This window comes from Sapajus apella, unplaced genomic scaffold (genome assembly GCF_009761245.1).
Source record: "Sapajus apella isolate SASKATOON/1434 unplaced genomic scaffold, GSC_monkey_1.0 scaffold91, whole genome shotgun sequence".
NCBI lineage: Eukaryota > Metazoa > Chordata > Mammalia > Primates > Cebidae > Sapajus > Sapajus apella.
This window is the reverse complement of record NW_022437031.1, coordinates 6,991,922-7,016,893: the sequence shown is the minus strand read 5'-3', so window position 1 is coordinate 7,016,893 and position 24,972 is coordinate 6,991,922. Positions and strand designations below refer to the sequence as shown.

At 37.8% G+C, this 24,972-nt stretch overlaps 1 protein-coding gene across 4 annotated transcripts in view; it reads right to left on the bottom strand.

Annotated features, from left to right (window-relative positions):
* Nucleotides 1-24,972, bottom strand: part of EDA (ectodysplasin A) — a 429,191-nt gene that overhangs the window by 13,713 nt on the left and 390,506 nt on the right. For all 4 annotated transcript variants that reach the window (XM_032255843.1, XM_032255844.1, XM_032255841.1 and 1 more), the window contains exon 3: nucleotides 2,149-2,172. In XM_032255843.1, the coding sequence (XP_032111734.1) occupies nucleotides 2,149-2,172 (24 nt within the window). The remainder of the gene's footprint in view (nucleotides 1-2,148; nucleotides 2,173-24,972) is intronic.

Sequence of the window (24,972 nt, the reverse complement as noted above, 5' to 3'; positions counted from 1 at the left end):
TGCATATTAGGCTGTCATGTGTCCCAGTATTTCCAAGCCTAACAGTGACTTTCAAGCTAGAGGGTGTCCTGTGGTAGCACAAACTTCAGCTTCAAGAATGTGAGTCTCCTGTAATTGCTAATGTAATTTTGGAAGAATTACAGCCAGAAACTCCTCCAGTCCAAGAGACTAATGGTTACAGTGAAAACAGAGAATGTTCACTTACGAAAATGTTAGAAGGCATTTGAGAAAAAAATTCCTGCTTTGTTCCGGTTCTGCAGCTGGTCCTCTGCTTCTCTGCAACAAGGTTTAGGCAAGTGTGCTTCTCACACTTGCATACTTATACAAAGTTGGGCCCAGAGAAGGGGATGCACAAAATAATCCCTGGACCAAGAGGATAACTTCAGAGGCTTGACTCCCTTCTCTGGATTTCCTTACTTTAACAGAGCACCTCATGATACAAAAGCGCAGAGACGTTTGTACTTAGAAACTTACCCTATGTAGTGTTAGACGAAAGAATATACACATTCCTTTCAAAGCTAAACTTCATCAAAGGAGTATTTCCTTAACCTTTTAGCTAAGTCAAAAATGAAAGAGCAACCAGAAGTGAGTGAATGAGTGAGGGGGGGACAGAGAGAGAGAGAGAGAGAGAGAGAGAGAGAGAGTGTGGAAGGAAGAAAATTCCATTAAAGGGTAAAAATTAAGTGAACAATTCAATTTACCTCTTCAGGCATGTCCCTATTCACCATGTCCAAGGAAATCCATATTAAATGGCTTCCAGATAACTTTAGCCAAAGTAAATGTTTAAGGCCTATGTGCACTCTCTTCTCAATAATGTCCCGTACACAAGGTAGCAGTGCCAGGCAATGATCTGAGTTATAATTTCTGTTTTAAAGGGATGTGACAAGACTTAAGAACTATATGCTTGAAAATAAAATCTACTTTCTTAAAAGACAGAATATCTTGATGGTAAGTGCCCAGGCCCCACAGAGAAAGGTTTCCGTAATGACTCCCTGGCTGTTTTTCAACCTTGCTCAATTCAGGCCCTCAGGAGGCCAGGCCATTCCTCAACTTCTTTACAACAGGCACACAAGTTTTCCATGTGGACTATGATACCTCAAGGCACCAGAGTACCTTAGTGTTCAAACAAGTGGTAGACTGCAGCTGAATCCAGTCTTTTTGGCCTAATCTGAGGTTGACAGTCTATTCTATAAAACTCCATAAATCTTATCACACAGAATCATTTCACTTAAAGCATTGTAATGAAAAATCATTAGTTTTACTCTGTCTTCCTCCCAGGTCAGAAACAAATAGGTACTTTAGCTAACTTCATAATTGGTTCTTTACGTCCTAAGGAGTAGACCATACTGCCTGGCCCTGTCTTTGGAGGCTGTTCTGTCTTTGGATTGACTCTCCTCCTTTAGTAAGTGAGAACTTTTACAAGCCCTAGAGCCAGTTTCATTGCAAGTACACTAGGGACTTAATGACTCAACAATGGCACAATGGAAGCTGCTTTGAAAAGACTAAATATTAATACTCCAAAATAGTTTTTTCATTACAGAGAAAATGACATTGAATCCTCAAAGCAAGAAATACCTTCCCTTACTCTCTGGGAAATCAAATCAGGAGAGCTTTAAGTCCAAGAAATAGGGTGCTGACATCTTTTGATAGGTAGCATATCTAGTTCCTACATGGTGACTCAGGATTTCATTCATACCTGATCAATGGTTTGATAAAGGAGGAAAAAAAAAGGATAAAAGCGGGTGCCTGTAATCCCAGCTACTCAGGAGCCTGAGGCAAGAGAATTGCTTGAACCCTGGAGGCGGAGGTATCAGTGAGCCAAGATTGCATCATTGCACTCCAGTCCGGGCAACAAGAGCAAAACTCCATCTCAAAGAAAAAAAAAAGAAAGAAAGAAAGAAAAAAAAAGATAAAAGAAGGACAGGCAGAAGAGTAAGGAAGAATGAAAAAAAGAGATGAATCATCACTGAAGAATGATTTCTTGTTCTTCAGAAACTATAATACTCAAGAAGATCATTTATGATTGAATAAAATAACGGACAATGCTGAAAGAATGTAATACAAAAATCGTACTCTTGATTTTTTTCTTATAATTTTAGAAAAGATATGACAAGACAGTAATTTTATAAAGTCAGGAACTTAACTTACCCTTTTTCTTGTTTTTAACTGGACCTATAAGAAAAAGAAAATAGATAATTAAGTTGTTGGAAATTAACAGAAAATGTTTACTTTCTAAGACAATCACTAGCATGGATCCCCGAGGCACTGCAAATTTGAGGGAGTCCCACAGCCAAGTGTCAGGCTTTTGGCAAGAATCCAACTATCAAACCTCCCCAGTCTGTCTTCTGACTCTTGAGGCCACAAAAGTTTCAAGGAAGATTCTTCCCTAGGGAGAAAAATCCTTCTACCTCAGTCTTTGGGGGGAGGGAATGAGTACTTCTCCATAGAGATGAAACGCCCAGAAACGCACAACTCAACAACCTTAGGACGGCATTCCACTAATTCTGCAAGTCCTGAGGTTGAAGAGTCATGCATTCAGGTGAGGATCTGATATGAAGTCTCATGTGTTGAACCTGGAAGGAACAAAGGGTCATTTTCATGGAAAGAGCAGAGCAGCAGTTTGATTAACTTTTAGTTACTTCCTTATCATGATTTAATTTGTTACTTATTAAAAGTTTGACCATAAGATACTTGTGAGGGCCACATGCATTCCCACTGTAATTTACCATAAGTTAATGGACACTTTAAATGATATCTCAACCATTTCACAAGCATTTTCTTGAGAATTACTTCTAAGGAAAATAATTCTAATCGATTGAGGGCACTCAGAAAACCCAAGGTGTTTCTAACATATTTAGGTGACCACAACTCTCCAGATATACACAGTTTAGGTCTCTCCCAGACCATCATTTTTTTTCCCTTCTAGGGACTCAGTTCTCTTCATTCTGTATACAGATTTGACTTTAATCTTTAGATACAGGTATTTACAATCTGTTACAAACTGCCATGAAGATACAGTTGTACATTAAACCACTGTTAGTGCCCTCAAGAGCTTACAAATGGAACACCAAGCATTTCAATATTATTTTATAGTTTATAAAACATATTTCCATCTATCATCTCATTTGATACTTGCAACAAACCTGGAATGACCTCTAACTGTAAGAGCAGGCCCTATTAGAGATCAGTAAGTCTCTAACCTGGAGGGCTGCCAGAGTGGCCATCAGAGCTTTCACTGGTTGTTTGAAAAACCAGCGTCTGTGTAGACTTTTCTGGTAAAGTAATTTCATGTGCAACAGTAGATATTGTAATGTCCAGCAGATGTTTTAGATTGGAGCAACCTGCCGTGCTTAAGGTCATGAGTCTCCATTCTCTTTTCCTTCTCTCTTCCCCTTTCCTCTCCTCCCAGTTCTTTGTCTTCTTTCTTTGTTATCCATCCTTTATGTATTTTTTAAAAAAAGCATTGTGAGTTCTTAAGAATGTGTTTGGAAGTTCTGGGAGGAAAGCACAACTGCACAGACAATAATGATAAGAGGCAGCAACTCAACCTGAGAAACACTTTTTTCTTTTTTTTTTTTTTTAAACAAGAAAGCTGTTTGCAGAAAGACTTATACAGAAAGGGCTCCGCCGCATCAGCCAGCCAGCCACCATAGCCTAGGAGAATAGTAGGAAGACAGCCATTATAGCCACTCTACCCTCTTTGCAAAGGTGTGCTAGCCCAGACCAAGTTTTTGACCATTTCAGCTGGTTAAGCGTAAGCACTGTTATATCAGGCTTCAAAGCAGGCTTTGAGGAAATCAGACCATCACCAGCCGACCAGTCCTTACTAAATATGTGTATGGAAGGCAGTATATAATGAAACACAACTCACAACTCTATCTTCAAGAACTGACAGTTGAATACGGAAATACAAAAGATGAGGGGCTTTTTAAAAAAAATACACAAAGGATGGATAACAAAGGAAGAAGACAAAGAACTGGGAGGAGAGGAATTCTGGGAGGCTTCAGAATTATACTGGCCGCTTAAGGGGAGCAAAAAGCTTCCTGGAGAAGGTCTGACCTAAATCCACATGTGAAAAGAGAGAAAGGGAAATTTTTAAGCCTTTTTAGGCTTCTATTATTTTTATACAAGACATACCTATTCCTTACACATACATAAATGCATGCACACACATATATATATATATATATATATATATATAAGAGGAGCAAAAGGAAAAAGAACTTATTAAAGTACCCAAATAACCACTACTAACATATGCACATCTAGAAATCTTCTGGGTATAAACATGTATTTTTACAAAATGGGATGGGATTAAAAATGTCATTTTATAACCTTTTTATGTCAATAACTACATTTTTTACATTGCAATTTTTAATATGGATGCAACACTGTTTAATCATCTTTGATACATATTTATATTGGGTCTAGTTTTTCACTATTATAAACAGTGCTGTAGTTAATGTTTTTACATATATACATTTTTATACACTTGTACAAAGGTTTTTTAAGGATGTGTCATTAGAAGTGACACTGTTGGGTCAAAGGGTGTGAAAAGCTTTTCTTACATGTAGTTAGACCTAACAATCTTTTCCTATTTGGTTACTGCCTTCAGTGTCATGCTTATTTAGGCTTTCCCTAATGTGATATTATAGGTAACTCTTTATATTTTTCTAGTTCTTTTACGGTTTCATTTTTATTTTTAAATCTACAATTAATCTGGTATAGATTTTGGCATACAGTTTAAGACGAAGAGTTAACTAAAATTTTTATATTTTTTCCTAAAATGGCCATGACATGAAGAGTACTGAGAGAAACAGGGCTCAAAGTCTTTTTTTAAACTTTCAGTTTCATGGGGTACACGTGCAGGTTGGTCCTATAGATAAATTGTGTGTCACAGGGGTTTTGTGTATATATTATTTCATCACCCAGGTAATAAACATAGTACCCAATAAATAGTTTTTTGATCTTCACCCTCCTCCCACCCTTCACTTACAAGTAGGCCCTGGTGTCTGTTGTTCCTCTCTTTGTGTTCATATGTATTCAATGTGTATTTAGCACTTATAAGTGAGAAGATACAGCATGTGGTTTTCTATTCCTGGTTTAGTTTGCTCGGGATTACAGCTTCCAGCTCCATCCATGTTGCTGCAAAGGACATAATCTTATTCTTTTTATGGCTGCATAGTATTCCATGACATGTATGTACATTTTCTTTGTCTAGTCTACTGCTGATGGTCATTTAGGTTGATTCCACATCTTTGCTATTGTGAAGAATGCAGCCATGAACATACATGTGCATGTGTCTTTATGGTAGAACAATTTATATTCCTTTGTGTATATACCCAATAATGAGATTGCTGAGTTGCATGGCAGTTCTGCTTTTCTTTCTTTGAGGAATCACCATACTGCTTTCCACAATGGCTGGACTAATTTACACTTCTGTCAGAAGTTTGTAAGTGTTCCCTTTTTTCCACAACCTCACCAGCATCCCTTATTTTTTGATTTTTTAATAATAGCCATTCTGACTGGTGTGAGATGGTATCTCATTTAGTTTTGATTTGTATTTCTCTAATGATCAGTGATGCTGAGCATTTTTTCATATCCTTACTGCTTATGTATATGTCTTCTTTTGAAAAGTGTCTGTTCACGTCCTTTGCCTACTCTTTAGTGGGGTTGCTTGTTTTTTGCTTGTATAAGTTTCTTATAGATACTGGATATTATACCTTTGTCAGATACATTGTTTGCAAATATTTTCTCCATTCTTTGGGTTGTCCGTTCACTCTGTTGATAGTTTCTTTTGCTGTTTTTCTGTGCAGAAGCTCTTTACTTTAATTAGGTCCTATTTGTCAATTTTCGTTTTTGTTGCAGTTGCTTTTTGTGTCTCTGTTATAAAATCTTTGCCAGAGCCTATGTCTAGAATGGTAGTTCCTAGCTTTTCTTCAAGGGTTTTTATAGTTTTGGGTTTTGAATTTAAGTCTTTAATCCATTTGGAGTTAATTTTTGTATATGGTGCAAGGAAGGGGCCCAGTTTCAATTACCTGCATATGGCCAGCCAGCTATCCCAGCACCGATTATTGAATAGGAAGTCCTTTCCAGATTGCTTGTTTTTGTTAATTTTGTCAAAGATCAGATGGTCATACTGTGTGAAATTATTTCTAGGCTCCCTATTCTGTTCTATTGCTCTATCTTTTTTCATACCAGAAGCATGCTGTTTTGGGCATTGTAGCCTTATAGTACAGTTTCAAGTCAGGTAACATGATGCCTCCAACTTTGTTCCACTTGCTTTGGATTGCCTTGGCTATTCAGGCTCTTTTTTGGTTCCATATGAATTTTAAAATAATTTTTTCTAGTTCTGTGAAGAATGTCATTGGTAGTTTGATAAGAATAGCATTGAATCTGTAAAGTGCTTTCGATATATGGCCATTTTGACAATATTGATTCTTCTGATCCATAAACATAATATAGTTTTCCATTTGTTTGTGTCATCTCTAATTTCTTTGAGCAGTGTTTTGTTATTCTCATTGTAGAGGTCTTTCATCCCTGGGTTAGCTGTATTCCTAGGTATTTTATTCTTTTTATGGCTATTGTGAATGGGACTGCATTCTTGCTTTGGTTCTCAGCTTGGATGTTGTTGGTGTGTAAGAATGCTACTAATTTTTGCACATTGATTTTATATCCTGAAACTTTGCTGGAGCTGTTTAATCAGATCAAGGAGTTTTAGGCAGAGACTATGGGGGTTTTCTAGGTAGAAACCATAGGAAAAACAGGAATAGAAGATGTCTTGGATGCCTTTTATTTCTTTTTCTTGCTTGATTGCTCTGGCTAGGAGTTTTAGTACTGTGTTGAATAGGAGTGGTGAGAGAGGGCATTGTTGTCCTGTTCTGGTTCTTAAGAAGAATGCTTCCAGCTTTTGCCTACTCAGTATGATGTTGGCTGCAGGTTTGTCATAACTGGCTCTTAATATTTTAAAGTATGTTCCCTCAGTGCCTAGTTCGTTGAGGATTTTTAACATGAAGTGGTGCTGTATTTTCTTGAAAGTCTTTTCTGCATCTATTGAGATGATCATGTGATTGTTGTTTTTAGTTTTGTTTATGTGGTGAATAACTTTTATTGATTTACATATGTTGAACCAATCTTGCATTCCAGGGATATAGCTTACTTGATTGTGGTGGATTAGCTTTTCTGAGGTGCTGCTAGATTCAGTTTGCTAGTATTGTGTTGAAGATTTTTGCTTTTATACTCATCAAGGATATTGCCCTGAAGTTTTCTTCTTTTGTTGTGTCTCTGCCAGGTTTTGGTACTAGGATGATGTTGGTTTCAGAGTGAGTTGGGGGAAGCCTCTCCTCCTCAACTTTTTGGAATAGGTTCAGTAGGAAAGGTACTAGCTCTTCTTTGTACGTCTGATAGAATTTGGTCGTGAATCCACCTGGTCCTGTGCTTTTTTGTTGTTGTTGTTAGCAGGATATTTTTTACTGATTCAATTTTGGAGCTCATTATTGGTCTGTTCAGGGATTAAATTTCTTCCTGACTCAGTCTTAGGAGATTGTATATTTCCAGGAATTTATCAATTTCTTCTAGGCTTTCTAGTTTGTGTGCATAGAGGTGTTTGTGATAGTCTCTGATTTCTTTTCTTTTCTTTTTTTTTTTGCATTTCTGTTGTATTGATGATGATGTTCCTTTTGTCATTTCTGATTGTGTTTATTTTGATCTTCTCTTTTTTCTTTATTACTCTAGCTAGTAGTCCATCTATCTTATTTATTCTTTCAAGGAACGAACTATTTGTTGATCTTTTGTATGTTTTTTTCACATCTCAAATACATTCAGTTCAGCTCTGATTTTGGTTATTTCTTGTTTTCTGGTAGTATGGGGTTGATTTGCTCTTGTTTTTCTAGTTCCTCAAAGTGTGATGTTAGGTTGTTAATCTGAGATCTTTTCAATTTTTTGATGTGGGCATTTAGCACTTAATACTGCTTTAGCAGTGCCCGAGAGATTCTGGTAAGTTGTATCTTGATTTTCATTAGTTTCAAATAATTTCTTGATTTCTGCTTAATTTCATTATTTTTCCAGAAGTCATTCAGGAGCAGGTTGTTTATTTCCATGTAATTGTATGGTTTTGAATGATCTTCTTGGTATTGATTTCTGTTTTTATTGTGCTGTGGTTGGAGAGTGTGGTTTGTATGATTTCTGTTGTTTTTTTTTTTTTTTTAATTTGCTGAGAATTGTTTTATGGCCAATTGTGTGGTCAATTTTAGAGTATATGCTATGTGCAGATAAGAAGAATGTATATTCTGTTTTTTTTTTTTTTAACTGGTAGAGAATTCAGTAGATTTCTGTTAGGTTCATTTGGTGAAGTATCAAGTTCAGGTCCCAAATATCTATGTTAGTTTTCTGCCTCAATTATCTTTCTAATACTGTCAGCAGGGTGTTGAAGTCTCCCCGCTATTACTGTATGGTTATCTAAGTCTCTTTGTAGGTCTCTCAGAGCTTGCTTTATGAATGTGGGTGCTCCTGTTTGGGGTGCATATATATTTAGGATAGCTAGGTCTTCTTATTGAATTGAACCATTTACCATTATGTAATGTCCTTTGTCGTTTTTGATTGTTGTTAGTTTAAAGGCTGTTTTGTCTGAAGTTAAAATAGCAATCCTTGTTTTTTGTAAATTTTTTAATTTTAGTTTTAATTTTTGGATTTCCATTTGCTTGGTAGATTTTCTCCATCCATTTACTTTGAGCCTATGAGTGTCACTATATGTGAAATGGGTCTCTTGAAGAAAGCAGTTGGGTCTTGCTTCTTTATCCAACTAGCTACTATGTGCCTTTTAATTAGGGCATTTATCCCATTTACATTTAAGGGTAATATTGATATGTGCAAATTTAATCTTGTCATTGTTAGCTGGTTATTATGTAGACTTGATTGTGTAGTTGCTTTATAGTATCCATAGTCTATATACATAATTGTGCTTTTATGGTATTCAGTAATGGTCTTTCATTTCCATATTTACCACTCCCTTAAGGACCTCTTATAAGATCTGGTGGTAATGAATTTCCTTGTCTGAAAAGGATCTTATTTTTCCTTTGCTTATGAAGCTTAGTTTGGCTGGACATGAACTTCTTGGTTGGAGTTTCCTTTTTTTCTTTTGTTTAGATGGAGTCTTGCTCTGTTGCCCAGGCTGGAGTGCAATGGTGCAATCTTGGCTCACTGCAACCTCTGCCTCCCAGGTTCAAGCGATTCTCCTGCCTCAGCCTCCTGAGTAGCTGGGACTACAGGCATACACCACCACACCTGGATAATTTTTGTATTTTTGACAGAGATGGGGTTTTGCCATGTTGACCAGGTTGGTGCCTGGCCGGAGTTTCTTTTCTTTAAGAATGCTGAATGTAGGCCCCCAATCTATTCTGACTTGTAGGGTTTCTGCTGAAAGGTCTGCTGTTAGCCTGATGGGGTTCCCTTTGTAGGTAGCCTGTCCCTTCTCTCTAGCTGCCTATAATACTTGTTCTTTCATGTTGACCTTGGAGAATCTGATGACTATGTGTCTTGGGGATGGTTGTCTTGTACAGTATGTCGCAGGGGTTTTCTGTATTTCCAGGCTTTGAATATTGGCCTCTCTAGCGAGATTGGGGAAGTTCTCATGGATATCCTTAAGTACGTCAGAGCAGCTGTGGTATGCTGGAGGTGTGAGTAAAGCACTCAGGATCTTTGTTCCTTTCCCAGTCAGAGAGCAGCAAGGGCAGTATCAGTGCAGTGGCAGTGGCAGAAGGGCTTTCAGTTGTCTGGGAGCTCCACCCCAGAGAAATGCAGAGCCTCTGCCAATGGGAATGTTCAGCCAGGGGGTGGGACAGTTGCACTATGGGCCTGAGCTGGGTGCCCTGCTTGGTAAAGAGCAGGGGGTGAGAGGCTCACCAGGAAGAGAGACTGGGCTTCTTTCCATATGGCAACTGTGGTGTGCTGAAGGTATGAGTAAAGCCCTCAGGTTCTTTGTTTCTTCCTCAGTCTGAGGGCAGCAAGGGCAGGCCCACTGCAGTGGCAGTGGCAGAGGGGCTGTTGGTTTCCTCTGAAGCTCCATCCCAGGGAAACACAGGGTCACTACCAGTGGGAATGTTCAGTTAGGGTTGGGGCAGCTGCTCCGAGATCCCAAGTCGGGGGCCCTATCTGGTGAAGTGTAGGGGGTAAGGGCTTACAGGGAAGAGCCATAGCCAGGCTTCTCTCCCTATGGTTGCTGCAGTGTGCTGGAGGTGCCAGTGACATAACTAGGCCCTTTGTTCCTTTCCCAGTCCATGGGCAGTAAGGGCAGTACCATTACAGCTGCAATGGGAGAGGGGCTATAGGTTGTCTGGGATTTTTTTTCCCCAGAGAAATGCAGACCCACCACTGACAACTGTTCTGTCAGGGGCAGGGTGGTTGTGCTAGGGGCCCAGGTGGAGAGGCTTTGCCCAGTGAGGAGTAACAAGGTCAGAGACCTGCGTGGAAAACAGTCTGGCTGCTTTTCTATAAGGCATCTGCACTGTGCTAGAGGTCCATGATAGTCCTTAATCACCTTGTTCCCCCCTGAGCCTGAGGGCATTAGGGGAGGGAGCTGTGGGGCAACGAAAGTGGCAGGCCTGCCTGCTTCCACTGGGAGCTCTGTCTCAGGGAAGTGCAGAGCTGCTACTGGCCCAGAAGCCCAGATAGCGGTAGTGTGGCTGGAGTCTCAGGTTGGGAGGCCTTGCTCAGTGAGGAATAGCAGGGACATAGACCCATGTGATAAACAGTCTGGCCGCTTTTCCATAAGGCAGCTATGCTGGGCTGGGGGGCTCACAAAGTCTTCTTCCACTATATTTTGGGTCATAGAAGGGCTCTCAGAGAGCTCCTGCTTAGTGGACATTTGGTGTATCCCTTGGGAAAAAACAAGGATGTAAAAGTATACACAAGATTGTCATTAGATCATATCACATTTCCCATAGTGCTAATAAACACATTATCTCAGCAGTATAGGAGTTTCTTCTTGTTCTAAGATAGCTCACCATGACCAGTAAACAATTCTTATTAGTTTCAACATGGACCTCTAAGATTTGGCTATGTCTCTACCATGCCCACTGCTTTTGCTTGAGGCCGTTATAGTTGTAGCTTCTAGAGAGAAAATGTTAGTGAGCTAGAGCTATCCCATACGAGACATGAGCATCTTGACTCACAGCAAAAGCAGTAATCCCTGATGAGTTCTATGATCTTTTAGATATATCTATTTGTTTTCTCTACATGCTTCAGGACCTTATTCATACCTATTCAGGGCACTACCACTATTACATATCTGTTTCTAGTGTAATAAGCTACATTTCTATATCATTCCAGTGTAACCATATGCTTTCTTTAGACAAAACCCACCTGCATCAGAGGGGGACATATAACTACGCAGTACTGGGGACTGCGTTGATAGGAGTAAAATTGGGATTGAACAAATGTTGATCAACATGGGCAGGTAGTTTGCCTATCTGAGACTAAGGAAAGGGGATCTTGTGATGGAATCAGGGCCATGGAGGCCAGCAGCAGGTCTAGTCAAATTCTAGTGCTGACTCAACCACAAAATGACCATGCGGCAAGTGACTTTTCTTCTGGTTCTTCAAATGCTAAATTAGGGGACACGACATACTTGTCTCTATTCAAAGCCCAGGGCTCTGATGAGGATCAATAATATAGAATAGCAAGCTAGAATTTTCTGTCCAGTGAAACCATCCTTCAAAAATGAAGGAGAAATAAAGACTTCCTTAGACAAACAAAAATGAAGGAATTTGCTGCTAGTAGATAAGACTTGCAAGAAATGTTAACAGAAGTTCTTCAGAGAGGGAAAATGATATAGGTCAGAAACTTAGATCTACATAAAGAAAGAAAGCAAGCACATTAGAGAACAAATAAATGAAGATGAAATAAAACATTTTATTTGTTCTTAATATATTTACTAGATAACAGTTTGTTCAAAATAATACCCAGCCTGGTCAACATGGTGAAACCCTGTCTCTACCAAAAATACAAAAATTGGGCTGGTGTGGTAGCTCATGCCTGTAATCCCAGCTACTTGGGAGGCTGAGGCAGGAGAATCGCTTTAACCCAGGAGGTGGAGGTTGCAGTAAGCTGAGATCGTGCCACTACACTCTAGCCTGGGAGACAGAGCAAGACCCTGTCTCCAAAAAAGCAAAAATGCTTCCTGTGATTGTAGCATGTGGATATGTGAAACAAATGACAGCAGTATTTTAAGGGCTAGGAAGGAAGGATTGGGATTACTCTGCTATAATATCTGTGCACTACCTGTGAAGTAACATAGTGTTATTTCAAAATGGACTTGTATTAGCTGTAAATGTATATATCAAACTGTAGGGTAACCACTAAACTTTTCTTTAAACAAAGTGTAATTGATATGCTGAGAGGGGAGAAAATGGAATCATATAAAATACTTAATTAAAATCAGAGAAGGCAGAAAAAGTGGAAGCCAAAAAAAGAAACAAAGAAAAATGGTAATGAATAGAAAATAATTACAAATATGGTTGATATAGTTTGGCTGTGTCCTCAACCCAAATCTCATCTTGAATTGTAGCTCCCATAATTCCCACATGTTGTGGGAGGGAGCTGGTGGAGATAATCAAATCACGGGGATAGGTTCCTTCACACTGTTCTTATGGTAGTGAATAAGTCTCATGAGATCTGATGGTTTTATAAGGGGAAACCTCTTTTGCTTGGCTCTCATTCTCTCTTGTCTGCCACCATGTAACATGTGCCATTCACCTTCCACCATGATTGTGAGGCCTCCTCAGCCATGTGGAACTGTGAGTCCATTAAACCTTTTTTTCTTTATAAATTACCCAGTCTCGGGTATGTTTTTATCAGCAATATGAAAACAGACTAATACAATGATAGATATTAATCCAACTGTATCAATAATTAATTTAAATGTGAATGCTCTGAACACACCAGTTAAAAGACAAAGACTATCAGAGTGAATGAAGAAATAAGACCTAATAATATGTTGTCTATAAAAAATCCACTTTAAACATAAAGACACAGGTAGATTAAAGTGTAGGGATGGAGAAAGATATATCATGCTAACACTAATTAAAAGAAATATGGTATAGCTGTATTAATTTCAGACAAATCTGACTTCAGAGCAAGGGAAATGATCAGGGATGAAGAAGCGTGTTACATTATGATAAGAAGAGTCAATACTCCAGGAAAACATAACAATCTTTAATGTAAGTGTACCTAATACAGAGCATCAAAATATATAAGGCAAAAACTGATGTAACTGCAAGGAGAAATAGATTAATCTACTGTTAGTTGGAGACTTCAACATGTCCTCAGTAATTGCCAGATTTAGCAAGCAGAAAATCAGTGACAATATAGTTGAGCTGAATAGCACCATCAATCAACTAGATCTAATTGACATTTATAAAATACTTCATCTAACAATAGCAGGATACACATTCTTCTCAGATTCACATGGAATATTGAACAAGACAGACCATATACTATTCCATAAAACACACCTTAAAAATTCAAAATAGATATCATACAAAGTATGCTTTTATGCCACAATGGAATTAAACTAAAAATTAATAACGAGATAGCTGGAAAAATCCCAAACTATTTGGTGATTTTAAAGCACGCTTCTAGGCCAGGTGCGGTGGCTCATGTCTGTAACCCCAGCACTTTGGGAGGCTGAGGCAAGCAGATCACCTGAGGTCAGGAGTTCAAGACCAGCCTGGCCAACATGGTGAAACCTTGTCTCTACTAGAAATAGAAAAATTAGCTGGGCATGGTGGTGCACACCTGTCATCCCAGCTACTCTGGAGGCTGAGACAGGAGAATCACTTGAATTTGGGAGGTGGAGATTGCAGTGAGCCAAGACTGAGCCACTACACTCCATCCTGGGATATAGACTCCATATCAACAAATCAAATCAAATTGAAACAAACAAAACAAAAATCCGCCCTTTTAAATAACACATGGGTCAAAGGAAAAGTCTCAAGGAAAATTTAAAAATATTTTGACCAAGATGACAATTAAAATGAAACCTATCAAAATGGGATGCAGCAAAAGCAGTGCTGAGAGGGAAATTTATAGTGTTGAATGCATATATTAGAATAGGAGAAAGATATAAAATCAATATCTATGCTTCTACCTTAAGAAACTAGAAGTAAAGAACAAATTAAATACAAAATAAGCAGAAGAAAAGAAATAATAAAAATAAGAGCAAAAATAAATGAAAGTAAAAACAGGAATGCAATAGAGAAAAATCAATGAAATTGAAAGCTGGTTCTTTGAGGAGATCAAAAAAATTGACAAACTCCTACCAAGAAAGAGCAAGAAGACACAAATTACTAATATCAGAAATGAAAGAGGGCCACCATCACTACTGATTCCATGGACATTAAAAGAACAATAAAAGAATATTATGATTAACTCTATGCCCACAAATTTGATCAATTAGGTGAAATGGGATAATTCCTTAAAAGACGCAATCTACCAGAATGCACACAAGGAGAAATAGGTAATCTGTGTAGGCCTATATGCATTAAAGAAATCGAATTGACAATTCATAACCTTCCAAAAGGCAAAGCACCAGGCCCCAGTGGTTTCACTGGTGAATTGAATCAAATATTGAAAGATGAAATCATAATAATTCTCCACAGTCTGTTTCAGAAAATAAATAAAATCAGAGGCACTACCTGGGAGATGAGATCATCTATACACCAAACTTCAGCATTGTGCAATATACCCATGTAGCAAACCTGCACATGTACCCCCAAATCTAAAATAAAAGTTTTAATTATATAAAAAAAGGAAATAGAAGCAGGGGGAACACTTCTTACCTCATTCTATGAGGCCAGCATAACCCTAATATCCCAAACAGACAAAGGCACTACAAGAAAGGAAAACTACAGACTGCTATCTCTCTTGAATATAGATGCAAAAATCCTCAATAAAATATTGGCCAATTAAAGCCAACAATGCATTAAAATAATTATACACCACAACCAAATGGGATTTATTCCTGGTATGCAAGGCTGGTTAACCATTCAAAAATCAATTATTTTAATCCCATCACTCATCAAAAGTTTAAAGAAGAATCATATGATCATGTCAATAGATCCAAAAAAGGATTTTTGACAAAATCCAACATCTCTTCATGATAAAAACTCTCAGCAAATTAGAAATCAAAGGGTACTTCTACAATTTAATAGAGAACATCTATAATGTTCAGAATATTTATGATCCTGGAATAATTGGACATCCATATACCATATAGCTGATTTAATGGTGAGGAACTAGATGCTTTCTCTTTAAGATTGGGAACCAGGCAAGGATGTTCCCATTCATCACTCCTACTGAACATAATACTGGAAATGCTAGCTAATGCAATAGGCAAGAACAAGAAATAAGAGGCATAAAGATTGAGAAGTAAGAGATAAAGCTGTCTTTATTCACAGAATACATGATTGTCTAAGTGAAAATCCCAAGGAACCAACAAAAATCTTCTAGAACTAAGTAGCAATTATAATAAGGTTGCAGGATACACACTTAATATATAAAAATCAATTGCTTTCCTACATACCAGCAATGACCAACTGGAATTTAGAAATTAAAACAAATACTATTTATATTAACACAATATATAGAGAAATACTTAGGTATAAATCTAATAAAATATGAATACCTATATGAGGAAAACTACAAAACTCTGATAGAAAAAAAAGATCTAAATGAATAGACATCTTAACAATATTGAGTCTTCCTATCCATTAACATTGATCAATGTCACTTTTTCCCAACTTTGTCTATAGATTCAACGCAATCCCAATTAAGATCTGTACTAGTCCATTTTCACACTGCCATGCAGATATACCCAAGACTGGGTAACTTATAAAGAAAAGAGGTTTAATTGACTCACAGTTCCACATGGCTGGGGAGGCCTCAGGAAACTTACAATCATGGCAGAAGTCAAAAGAGGCACATCTTAGGTGGAGGCAGGTGAAAGAAGTGCCAAGCAAAGGGGGAAAAGCCCCTCATAAAACCATCAGATCTCATGAGAACTCACTCATCATCACCAGAACAGCATAGGGGTAACTGCCTCCATGATTCAATTACCTCCCATCAGGTCCCTCCACAACATGTGTGGATTATGGGAACTACAATTCAAGATGAGATTTAGAGGGGGACACAGCCAAACCATATCAAGATAGTTGTTTTGTAGGTATCAATAAACTGATTCTAAAGTTTATATGGAAAGGCAAAAGACTCAGAACAGCCAACACAATATTGAAGAATAATAACAAAGTTGATGACACTACTTGATTCAAGACTTACTATAAAGCTACAGTAATCAAGATAGGGTGGTATTTGTGAAATACCACCAATTAATGGAACAGAAATAGATTCACACAAATATAGTCAATAAATTTTTGACAAAGGAGCAAAGGCACTCTAATGGAGAAGGGATAGTTTTTTTTTTTTTTTAACAAATTGTGCTGTAATAACTGGACATTTATACAAAAAAATCTAGACAACTTTGACAAAAATTAACTCAAAATGGATCCAAATGCGAAACACAAAACCATAAAACTCTTACAAGATAACATAGGAGAAATCTAGATGACCTTGGGCTTGGCAATGAGTTTTTAGATAGAACACCAAAAGCACAATCCATTAAAGAAAAAAATTTGATAAATTGGACTTCATTAAAATTAAAAACTTCTGAAAAATACTGTTAAGTGAATCAAGAGACAAGCCACAGACTGGGAGAAAATATTTGTAAAACATATATCTGATAAAGGACTTTTATCCAAAATATAAGAACTCATAACAACAATAAGAAAACAGTTAACCCAATTAAGAAATGGGCAAAGATCTGAACAGAAAACTCAAAAATCAGAAAAAATGATCCAATTAAGAAACAGGCAAAAGATCTGCATAGACACCTCAACAGGGAAGATCTACAGATGTCAAATAAGCACAGGAAAATATGCTCAACACCATATGTCATTAGAGAATTGCAACTTAAAACAATGAGATAGTACCAAACACCTCTTAGAAGGGCTAAAATTCAAAATACTGATGACACTAAATGCTTGAGAGAATATGGAACAAAAAGAACTCTCACTTATTGCGGATGGGAATGCAAAATGATACAGCCACTTTGGAAGTCAGGTTGGTGGTTTCCTATAAAGCTACACATGGTCTTACCACATGACCCAGAAATTGTGCTCCTAGGTGTTTACTTACCCAAATGTGTTGAAAACTTATGTCCACACAAAAACCTTCATACAAATGGTTTACAGCAACTTTATTCATCATTGCCCCAAATTGGAAGCAACTAAGATGTCATTTAATAGGTAAATGGTTAAAGAAACTGTGGACAACCATATAATGGAACATTATTCAGCAATAAAAAGAAATAAGCTATAAAGCCAGAAAAAGACACAGAGGAACCTTAAATGCATATTGCTAAGTGAAAGAAGCCAGTGTGAAAATGCTACTTACTGTATAATTCCAAACATATGGCAGTCTGGAAAAGGAAAAACTACAGAGATAGTAAAAAGATCAGTGGTTGCCAAGGGTGGGAAGAAAGGGAGTATACAAGAACTCTCTGTTAAATTTTCCTGTATACAAAAACTGTTCTAAAAATAGTCTGTATTTATAAAAATAAATTTATAAAATATCCACTAGTTTAAAAGCAACACTGCACTGCATGTAGTACAACATGAATCTCCAAGCCCTGGCTCTACATCCACCACACCTTTCACATACCTCTTGTCTCTGTACCTTTCTTCATGCCATTCCCTCTGCCTGCAGTGCCCTTCTCTAGTCTCACTTTCTCTCAGTGTCTACATATCCTTTAAAACTACAACGCAGACACCAGTTCTTCTGTGTTCCATTAACACACTGTTGCACTTATCAAATTATAATTTTCTGATATATAATCATTCTACTTACTACATCGTTAACTCCTTGAGGGCAAGGGCTGTGAATTACTCATCTCTATATCTCCAGTTCCTAAAGAATTTCTTTTATAGTAGCTCTTCAATAAAAATGTTTGTTGAATGAACAAATGAATCATGAAGAAAATGGTAAACCTGGGAAGTAAACCAAGATTTTTCTGGTAAACCAAGATTTTTCTGACTCCAAGCTCATTGTACCCTTCATTGAATCACAGTCATGCTAAGCTTAAAGTATTATCAATAATAGTTTCAAAATACTGTCCATTTGTAAAATGGGCATAATTCTATCAATTTATAGTTACTTTATGGCCTAAATAAATGAAAGTCATGTGCGTAGAGTAGGTATTCATAAATTTTAATTTAATTTTATTTGTTCTCTGGTTATACAGGTAGTAGGCTCCCAACTTTCCCCCACTTTTTTTCTGGGACATAGTCTTGCTCTGTGGCTCAGGCTGAAGTGCAGTGGCACAATCATGGACCATTGCAGCCTCAACTTCCTGGACTCATGCAATCCTCCTGCCTCAGTCTCTCAAGTAGCTAGGACTACAGGCATGCAGCGCCACACCCAGCTAGTTTTTAAAAATTATTTTTTGTAGCAATGGGGTCTCACTATGTTGCCCAGGCTGGTCTCAAACTCCTGGCCTCAAGAAATCCTCCCTCGTTGGCCTCTCTGGGATTACAGGTATGAGTCACCGCTCCTGGCCCAGGCTTCTAGCTTTCATGTTTTTCTCCATTTTTGTTGAGAACAATACCAGAGAACTGGGTATTGTCAACATTTCTTCAGTACCAGGTAGGAAAAGAATAAAGAGAAGGCAGTGGCTAGCAACGGGGGAGGTACAGGAATGGACATTTTAAGAAAAAGAAAACAATTCTTTAATACAGTTTGTATCTTCAAATCTTGTCATCTTAAGAGTTTATTTGATTTTCTGTCTCACACTATTGGAATTGTAAACAGAGGATATGCACAAATACGTGTGGCAAGCTCAATATACATGAAGAAGATGGAAGCCATTAGCTTCAAAGAAGAGTGAGAATTTTGAATGAGAACCACATGGAATGCCCATGTTCAGAACCCAGATTACAGTTTCAACATCTGCTCTAAGCATGACAAAAAGGCAAGAAAAGGTAGGGGTTTGCAAGTTAATTCCATTCATCCCATCCTATCCCAATCTCAAGTATTTCTTATGTGAGATGGCTTACATTCCTCATCCAAGGATTTCCTCTCTAGCCCTTGCTGCAGGGGCCCATCTCGGCGGCTTCAGGCTCCACAAACTTAAGTTATGATCAGCTGTGAAACTTCTCTGGCTCAGTTCTGGCTTAGTTTGGGAAAGACTAAAAAATATTACTGTGTTTAAGGCAATACTAAAAGAGTCCCACCAACTGCTGACATTTCAGAAGCATAATGTTCCCTCAAAGTTTCATGAGGTATTGTTTCTTCATGTTACCAAAGATGTTTCCAAATTCATAAGCATGCGTCTTTGCTAAGTAAGTATTCTGCAACACTTAGTCTTTGATTGCTTTAGTTGTTAGGATGGAAAAAGCCAGGCCTAAGGGCAACAGTTTCTGAAGATAATCAGAAAGATGAATGGGAGATCGTGCAGTGTTTTTCACACTACATTCTAGAGAGCACCAGGGTGAAATCAATGAATGTTATTGGAAATGGGGTTCCTTGGTCAAAAAAAGTTTGGGAAATACATGGTTAAGGAAAAATAGATTTCTTCATTAAAGACTTCTCATATCCTTTAATATACTACTTGGAGATATGACTCAACAAAAGGGGGATATGAAATGCAGCACTTCCCAAACTTATTTGATCATAGAAGATTTTTAAAGAAATACCTATCTCTTGTTGACTTAATGTTCTGGGTTGTACTGTTTGGGAAATACTGGGGTTGTGGAAAGAGCATGAGCTTTGTTAACTTTTCAGAACTCAGTTTGAATTCTAGTTTTATAATAATCTTCAATAGCTTGTAACCTTGGGCAGGTTACTTTACCTCTCAATGAGTTTTTTCATTTATGAAAATTGGGACAATATTATCTGCCTCAAAAGTGATGTCAGGAGGATTGAATGAAATAATTTAAAGTACTTAACATAAGGGCTGGCATATATAGGCACTCAATAAATACCAGCTATAATAATCACATTCATTTTCTATCACCATCATTTGATAGCCACATACCTACCTGACAGGGCTAACCAAACAACTTCAAAAGTGGTCTGGGACTCAACTGGCTATATTTCTGACTGCTTTGGGAACTGAGTGTAGGGAGAAGAAAACCGGAGTAGTTGTCCAAAGATATAGCTCTACGACTTATTTGCTGTCTGACCTTGGGCGAATCACTTCACCTGTCTGCATTTCTCTCTCCTCCTGCCAAATATAGGTATGGACTAGGTGACCTCTTACTCCAAAATTTTATGAACCTCAGATCTAAAATGCTATATAAGAGATTTATAAATTTATTGTTGAAGAAATCTGTCATACAGGTTAAATCCAATTATAAAGGACAGTCCTGTATAACAAAGCTATTTTTGTGTTCCAGCAGATGGCTGGCAGAAATAGTGCTTTGCCAATCTGGTTACAATGAACTCTGTATAGTGAATAATTCTGTATAACAATTGCTTTCTGTGATCCTTGACCCCATAATTGTCACTCTCTAACATTGCTCTAATCAGCCAAAGAACTTGATTATGTGTTGTTTTCATTATCAACACAGAGAGGGGAGCTGAGTTAAGCTAATCTACTGAATTTCTAGCTGAGATGTTCATGTCCAATTCCATTATCTTACAGTTGAGGAAACAGGACAAGAGAGGTTAAGTAACTTTTCAAGAGTCACATAGCTAGTAAGTGGCAGAGCTTTGAATGGGAGTTTGGAGTAAATGATTCATCATCTGCAAACTTAGAGATTTCACTGCAAACTCCTTCACCCAGACTACATTAAAATGTTTAATAAAACCAGAAACAGCTACTATAGAAACTCTACTGTTTATGCTTCCCAACCTAGCAAGATGTGCATTTATCACTCACCTTTATCCCTGCATTCAAGCCCTCTTCATAGGATGGCCCCTCTAATTCCATGGTTCATGGTGACATAACTTAAAGCATAACAACCTTTGCTGCAGAATGTCAGAGATTTTTTGAAAGTCTAAATAAATTACACCCATTGATCCCTTTAGATATATGCACAGTTCCTTCCACAAAGGTCTCTGATTAGTCATGTATTTTTTTTTCATTATGAAATCATGTCGCCTTTGAAAAAAAAACAAAACTAGGTTAACACAGATAGAAACCTTAACACTATGAATATCAAAAGTTACTCTTCAGGCCCCTACTTTTCTTTATCTACACACTGTTTCATGAGTACGTTTTGTTCCAGGACTTCAACCCTTATGGAGAATTATACAGCCCATATCTTCAATACCACTGTGACTTTGCCACTTGAATGCATTCCTGTTACTGGGAACTCACATGCCCCAGATTGAATTTATCTTCTTAGCGGTTCTCAAATCTGTCTATATATTGTAATCACCTGGGGAGTTTCAAAAACTCTCAATGCTCGGACCCCAGCCCTAGGAATTCTGATGCATTTGGTGTGGTTTCATGCCTGGGCATGAGAATTTTTCAAGGCTTCCCAGGTGAGCCTAATGTGTGACCAAGGTTGAGAACCACTACTCTAGGACAAGCCCTGAGCACCATTTCTGTAAATGGTAGTACCATTCTCCTTTGCTTGGGATCAACAGAAGCCTGAGAGTAAGAATATCCCAGAGTATTCCATCTCTAGCTCCTGGGATTAATGAGATAATAGAAGCAAAAACAACTTTGGAAAGTATGAAGTGCTAAGCAAATGCAAGGAATTATTTTAAGTAGTATGCACCTGAATCAAGTGGATTGCTTTAGTAGAGATGTGTTAACTCACCAAACACAGTAAAGGTTACACTGGCAATTTATCATCTAATCTTTTTGTTCAGCAGAACTTAGGAGTCAGAAGGGAATCTACTTTTGGGACATGACATAAATCATCAGAGCTACCCTGTCTTGCTGTGGGCAGGTTAACCCCTTCAATGGGCTGAAGGAGCCCAAATGGCTGGCATCAATGTGCTGTTCTCAGAAGCACATGATGACAGCCATTTGGCTGACTCCTCTTCACTGGGGGGGGAGTGCTGCCATGGCAGCTGGCCCGCCAAACCAGAAACAGTGATTACATCGAGAACCACACATATACAACATGGCTCTAGACTGGGTCCCAGAACAGTTCGAGATGGCTAGCTATTGTGCTATTGTGCATGTTGTGTCCCTTTAGTCAGGAATGGAGCTTATCCTGAGTCATACTGGATTCTTCTGATGGGACAAACTAAGGATTTCTGATGTTCAGTTTGTTTGTACTCCAGTCATTTACATTAGTGCCTGCCCTACGATGGAGGTACTGCTCAATACTTTGATTTAGAAAGAGCCAATCCAATTTTTTTCCCCAAGAAAGGTATACTACCTGGATTCTTCTCAGATTATCCTTCAACATGGTAAGTATTTATCTTGCCTTTAATGTTTTCAGTATTGCCATTGCCTTCTTCATTAAGTCAGTGTCTGTCTTGGTAGCTGTGTGTTCCTTTCCAGGGAAATTGAACACATAATTGAAAGCCACTCTTGGAAAAGACATGGTCTTTGAAGTCACAGAACTGCATAAAAGCCCAGCTCCACCACTTACTAAGTGCTGTATGACATTAAGCAAATTGCTTCATCTCTTCGAGGGCATTCTCATTTATAAGATGGGGATACTATTGCTTCCCTTACAGAGTTGTTATGAGGTTTATATAAGATAACATGAAAAGCAAGTATAAGATATTCTCTAGGCACTCAATAAAGACAAATTCATCTTTTTGCAAAATTCTATAGCCATATAAACTTCATTTGTCCCAAACTCAAGCAAACAGAAATCTCAATTAACCAAACATTTTTAACCAATACAAATAGATGTTGACAATAATGATCCCAAGACATAGCAGGATTCTGAAATGGCCTTGAAGGAGTTAACTGCCCATAGAAAGTTCTTTTTCAGTCAGTTCTTTCAATTATATTCAACTTATAAATGTTGTTTGAACACAGGATATATTAGTATTGTATCTTTAATACAAACAAATAATATAAGACCTGGCCACCTTGGTGATTGCTATTTATAATATCTTTTTAATCCATTCTCTTGGGTTTTCTAGCTATAGAACAATATCTGTAAATAATGGTAGTTTGTATAATTCTCCAATAGTTATATCTCTTATTTCAATTTCTTGCCCCATTACATTGGTAAGAACTTCAAGAATAATGTTGAACATCAGCAGTTATAATGAGCATCTTTGTCTTATTTCTAAATCTAGCATAAATGCCTCTAATATATTTACTATTAAGTACTATGCTGTTTATTAGGCCAAGATATTCTTTATCATATTAGAGAATGTCCTTTTATTCCTAGTTTACTAAGAATGATCAGAAAAGAGTGTTAAATTTTTATTAAATGCCTTTGTAGCATCCGAGATGATCAAATTATTTATATCCTTTGAGTTGATGATGTAATATAATATTAAGATATTTTCTATTATTGAATAATCTTTGCATTCCTAGGACAAGCCCTACTTGGTCATGACACATTATACTTTAAATATATTGCATGGTTTCATTTGCTAGTAGTTACCTAAGATTTTTATGTGAGCTATCTTTAGTTTCCTTTCTGGTGCTGTTTTGGAAGGGTTTGTTGTCAAGGTTATACCAATTTTATAAAATGAACTGAGATAAATTATTTCTCTTTCTATGCTTTGTAACAGTTTATGGAACATGGGAACTGTTTGTTCTGTAATATCTTGATTTGGGCCTAATTCCCTTTTTCTTTTCTTTTCTTTTTCTTTTTTTGAGATGGAGTCTTGCTCTTGTAGCCCAGGCTGGAGTGCAATGGTGCGATCTTGGCCTCACTGCAATCTCTGCCTTCCAGATTCAAGTGATTCTCCTGCCTCAGACTTCTGAGTAGCTGGGATTGCAGGTGCCCACCACCACGCCTGGCTATTTTTTTTTTGCATTTTTAGTAGAGATAGGGTTTCAGCATGTTGACCAGGCTGGTTTTGAGCTCCTGACCTCAAGTGATTTGCCCCGCTTGGCTTCCCAAAGTGCTGGGATTACAGGCGTGAGCCACAGCGCCCAGCCCTAACTCCCTTTTTCTAGGATATCATGGTGATTTTTTTCTCCCTGGTAGAAAAAAATGTCCAGTAACCTTCATTAGAAATAATATGGTTATTGCTAGTGTGTAACACTTTTTGAGAGACAACAACTCATACTTGACCTCAGTTTATTTTTCTCAGTCTACCTAGCTACACTAATTTTTTTAAAGCTCATAATCTCTTCTTATCTGTTTTCCATATACTTTCATTTCAGGCACCAATGTTATTGTCTCTAGAGGCATCAGAGGTAGGAAGGGTGAAAGACAAAGGTACAGATGCTGGGAGATTCGCCTTAGAAAGGCTTTGTATTATTTTGTTTTCATGCTGCTGATAAAGACATACCCGAGACTGGGAAGAAAAAGAGGTTTAATGGACTTAACAGTTCTATGTGTCTGGGGAGGCCTCACAATCATGGTGGAAGGTGAAAGACACGTCTCACATGGTGGCAGACAAGAGAAACAATGAGAGCCAAGTGAAACATGTTCCCCTTATCAAACCATCAGATCTTGTGAGACTTATTCACTACCACGAGAACAGTAGGGGGGAACTGCCCCCATGATTCAATTATCTTCCACCAGGTCCCTCCTACAACATGTGGGAGTTATGGGAGTACAATTCAAGATGAGATCTAGATGGGGATACAAAGCCAAACCATATCATTCTGCCCTGATCCCTCCCAAATCTCATGTCCTCATATTTGAAAACCAATTATGCCTTCCCAACAGTCTCCCAAAGTCTTAACTCATTTCAGCATTAACTCAAAAGTTCACAGTAAAAGTTTCATTATAGACAAGGCAAGTCTGGCAAGTCCCATCT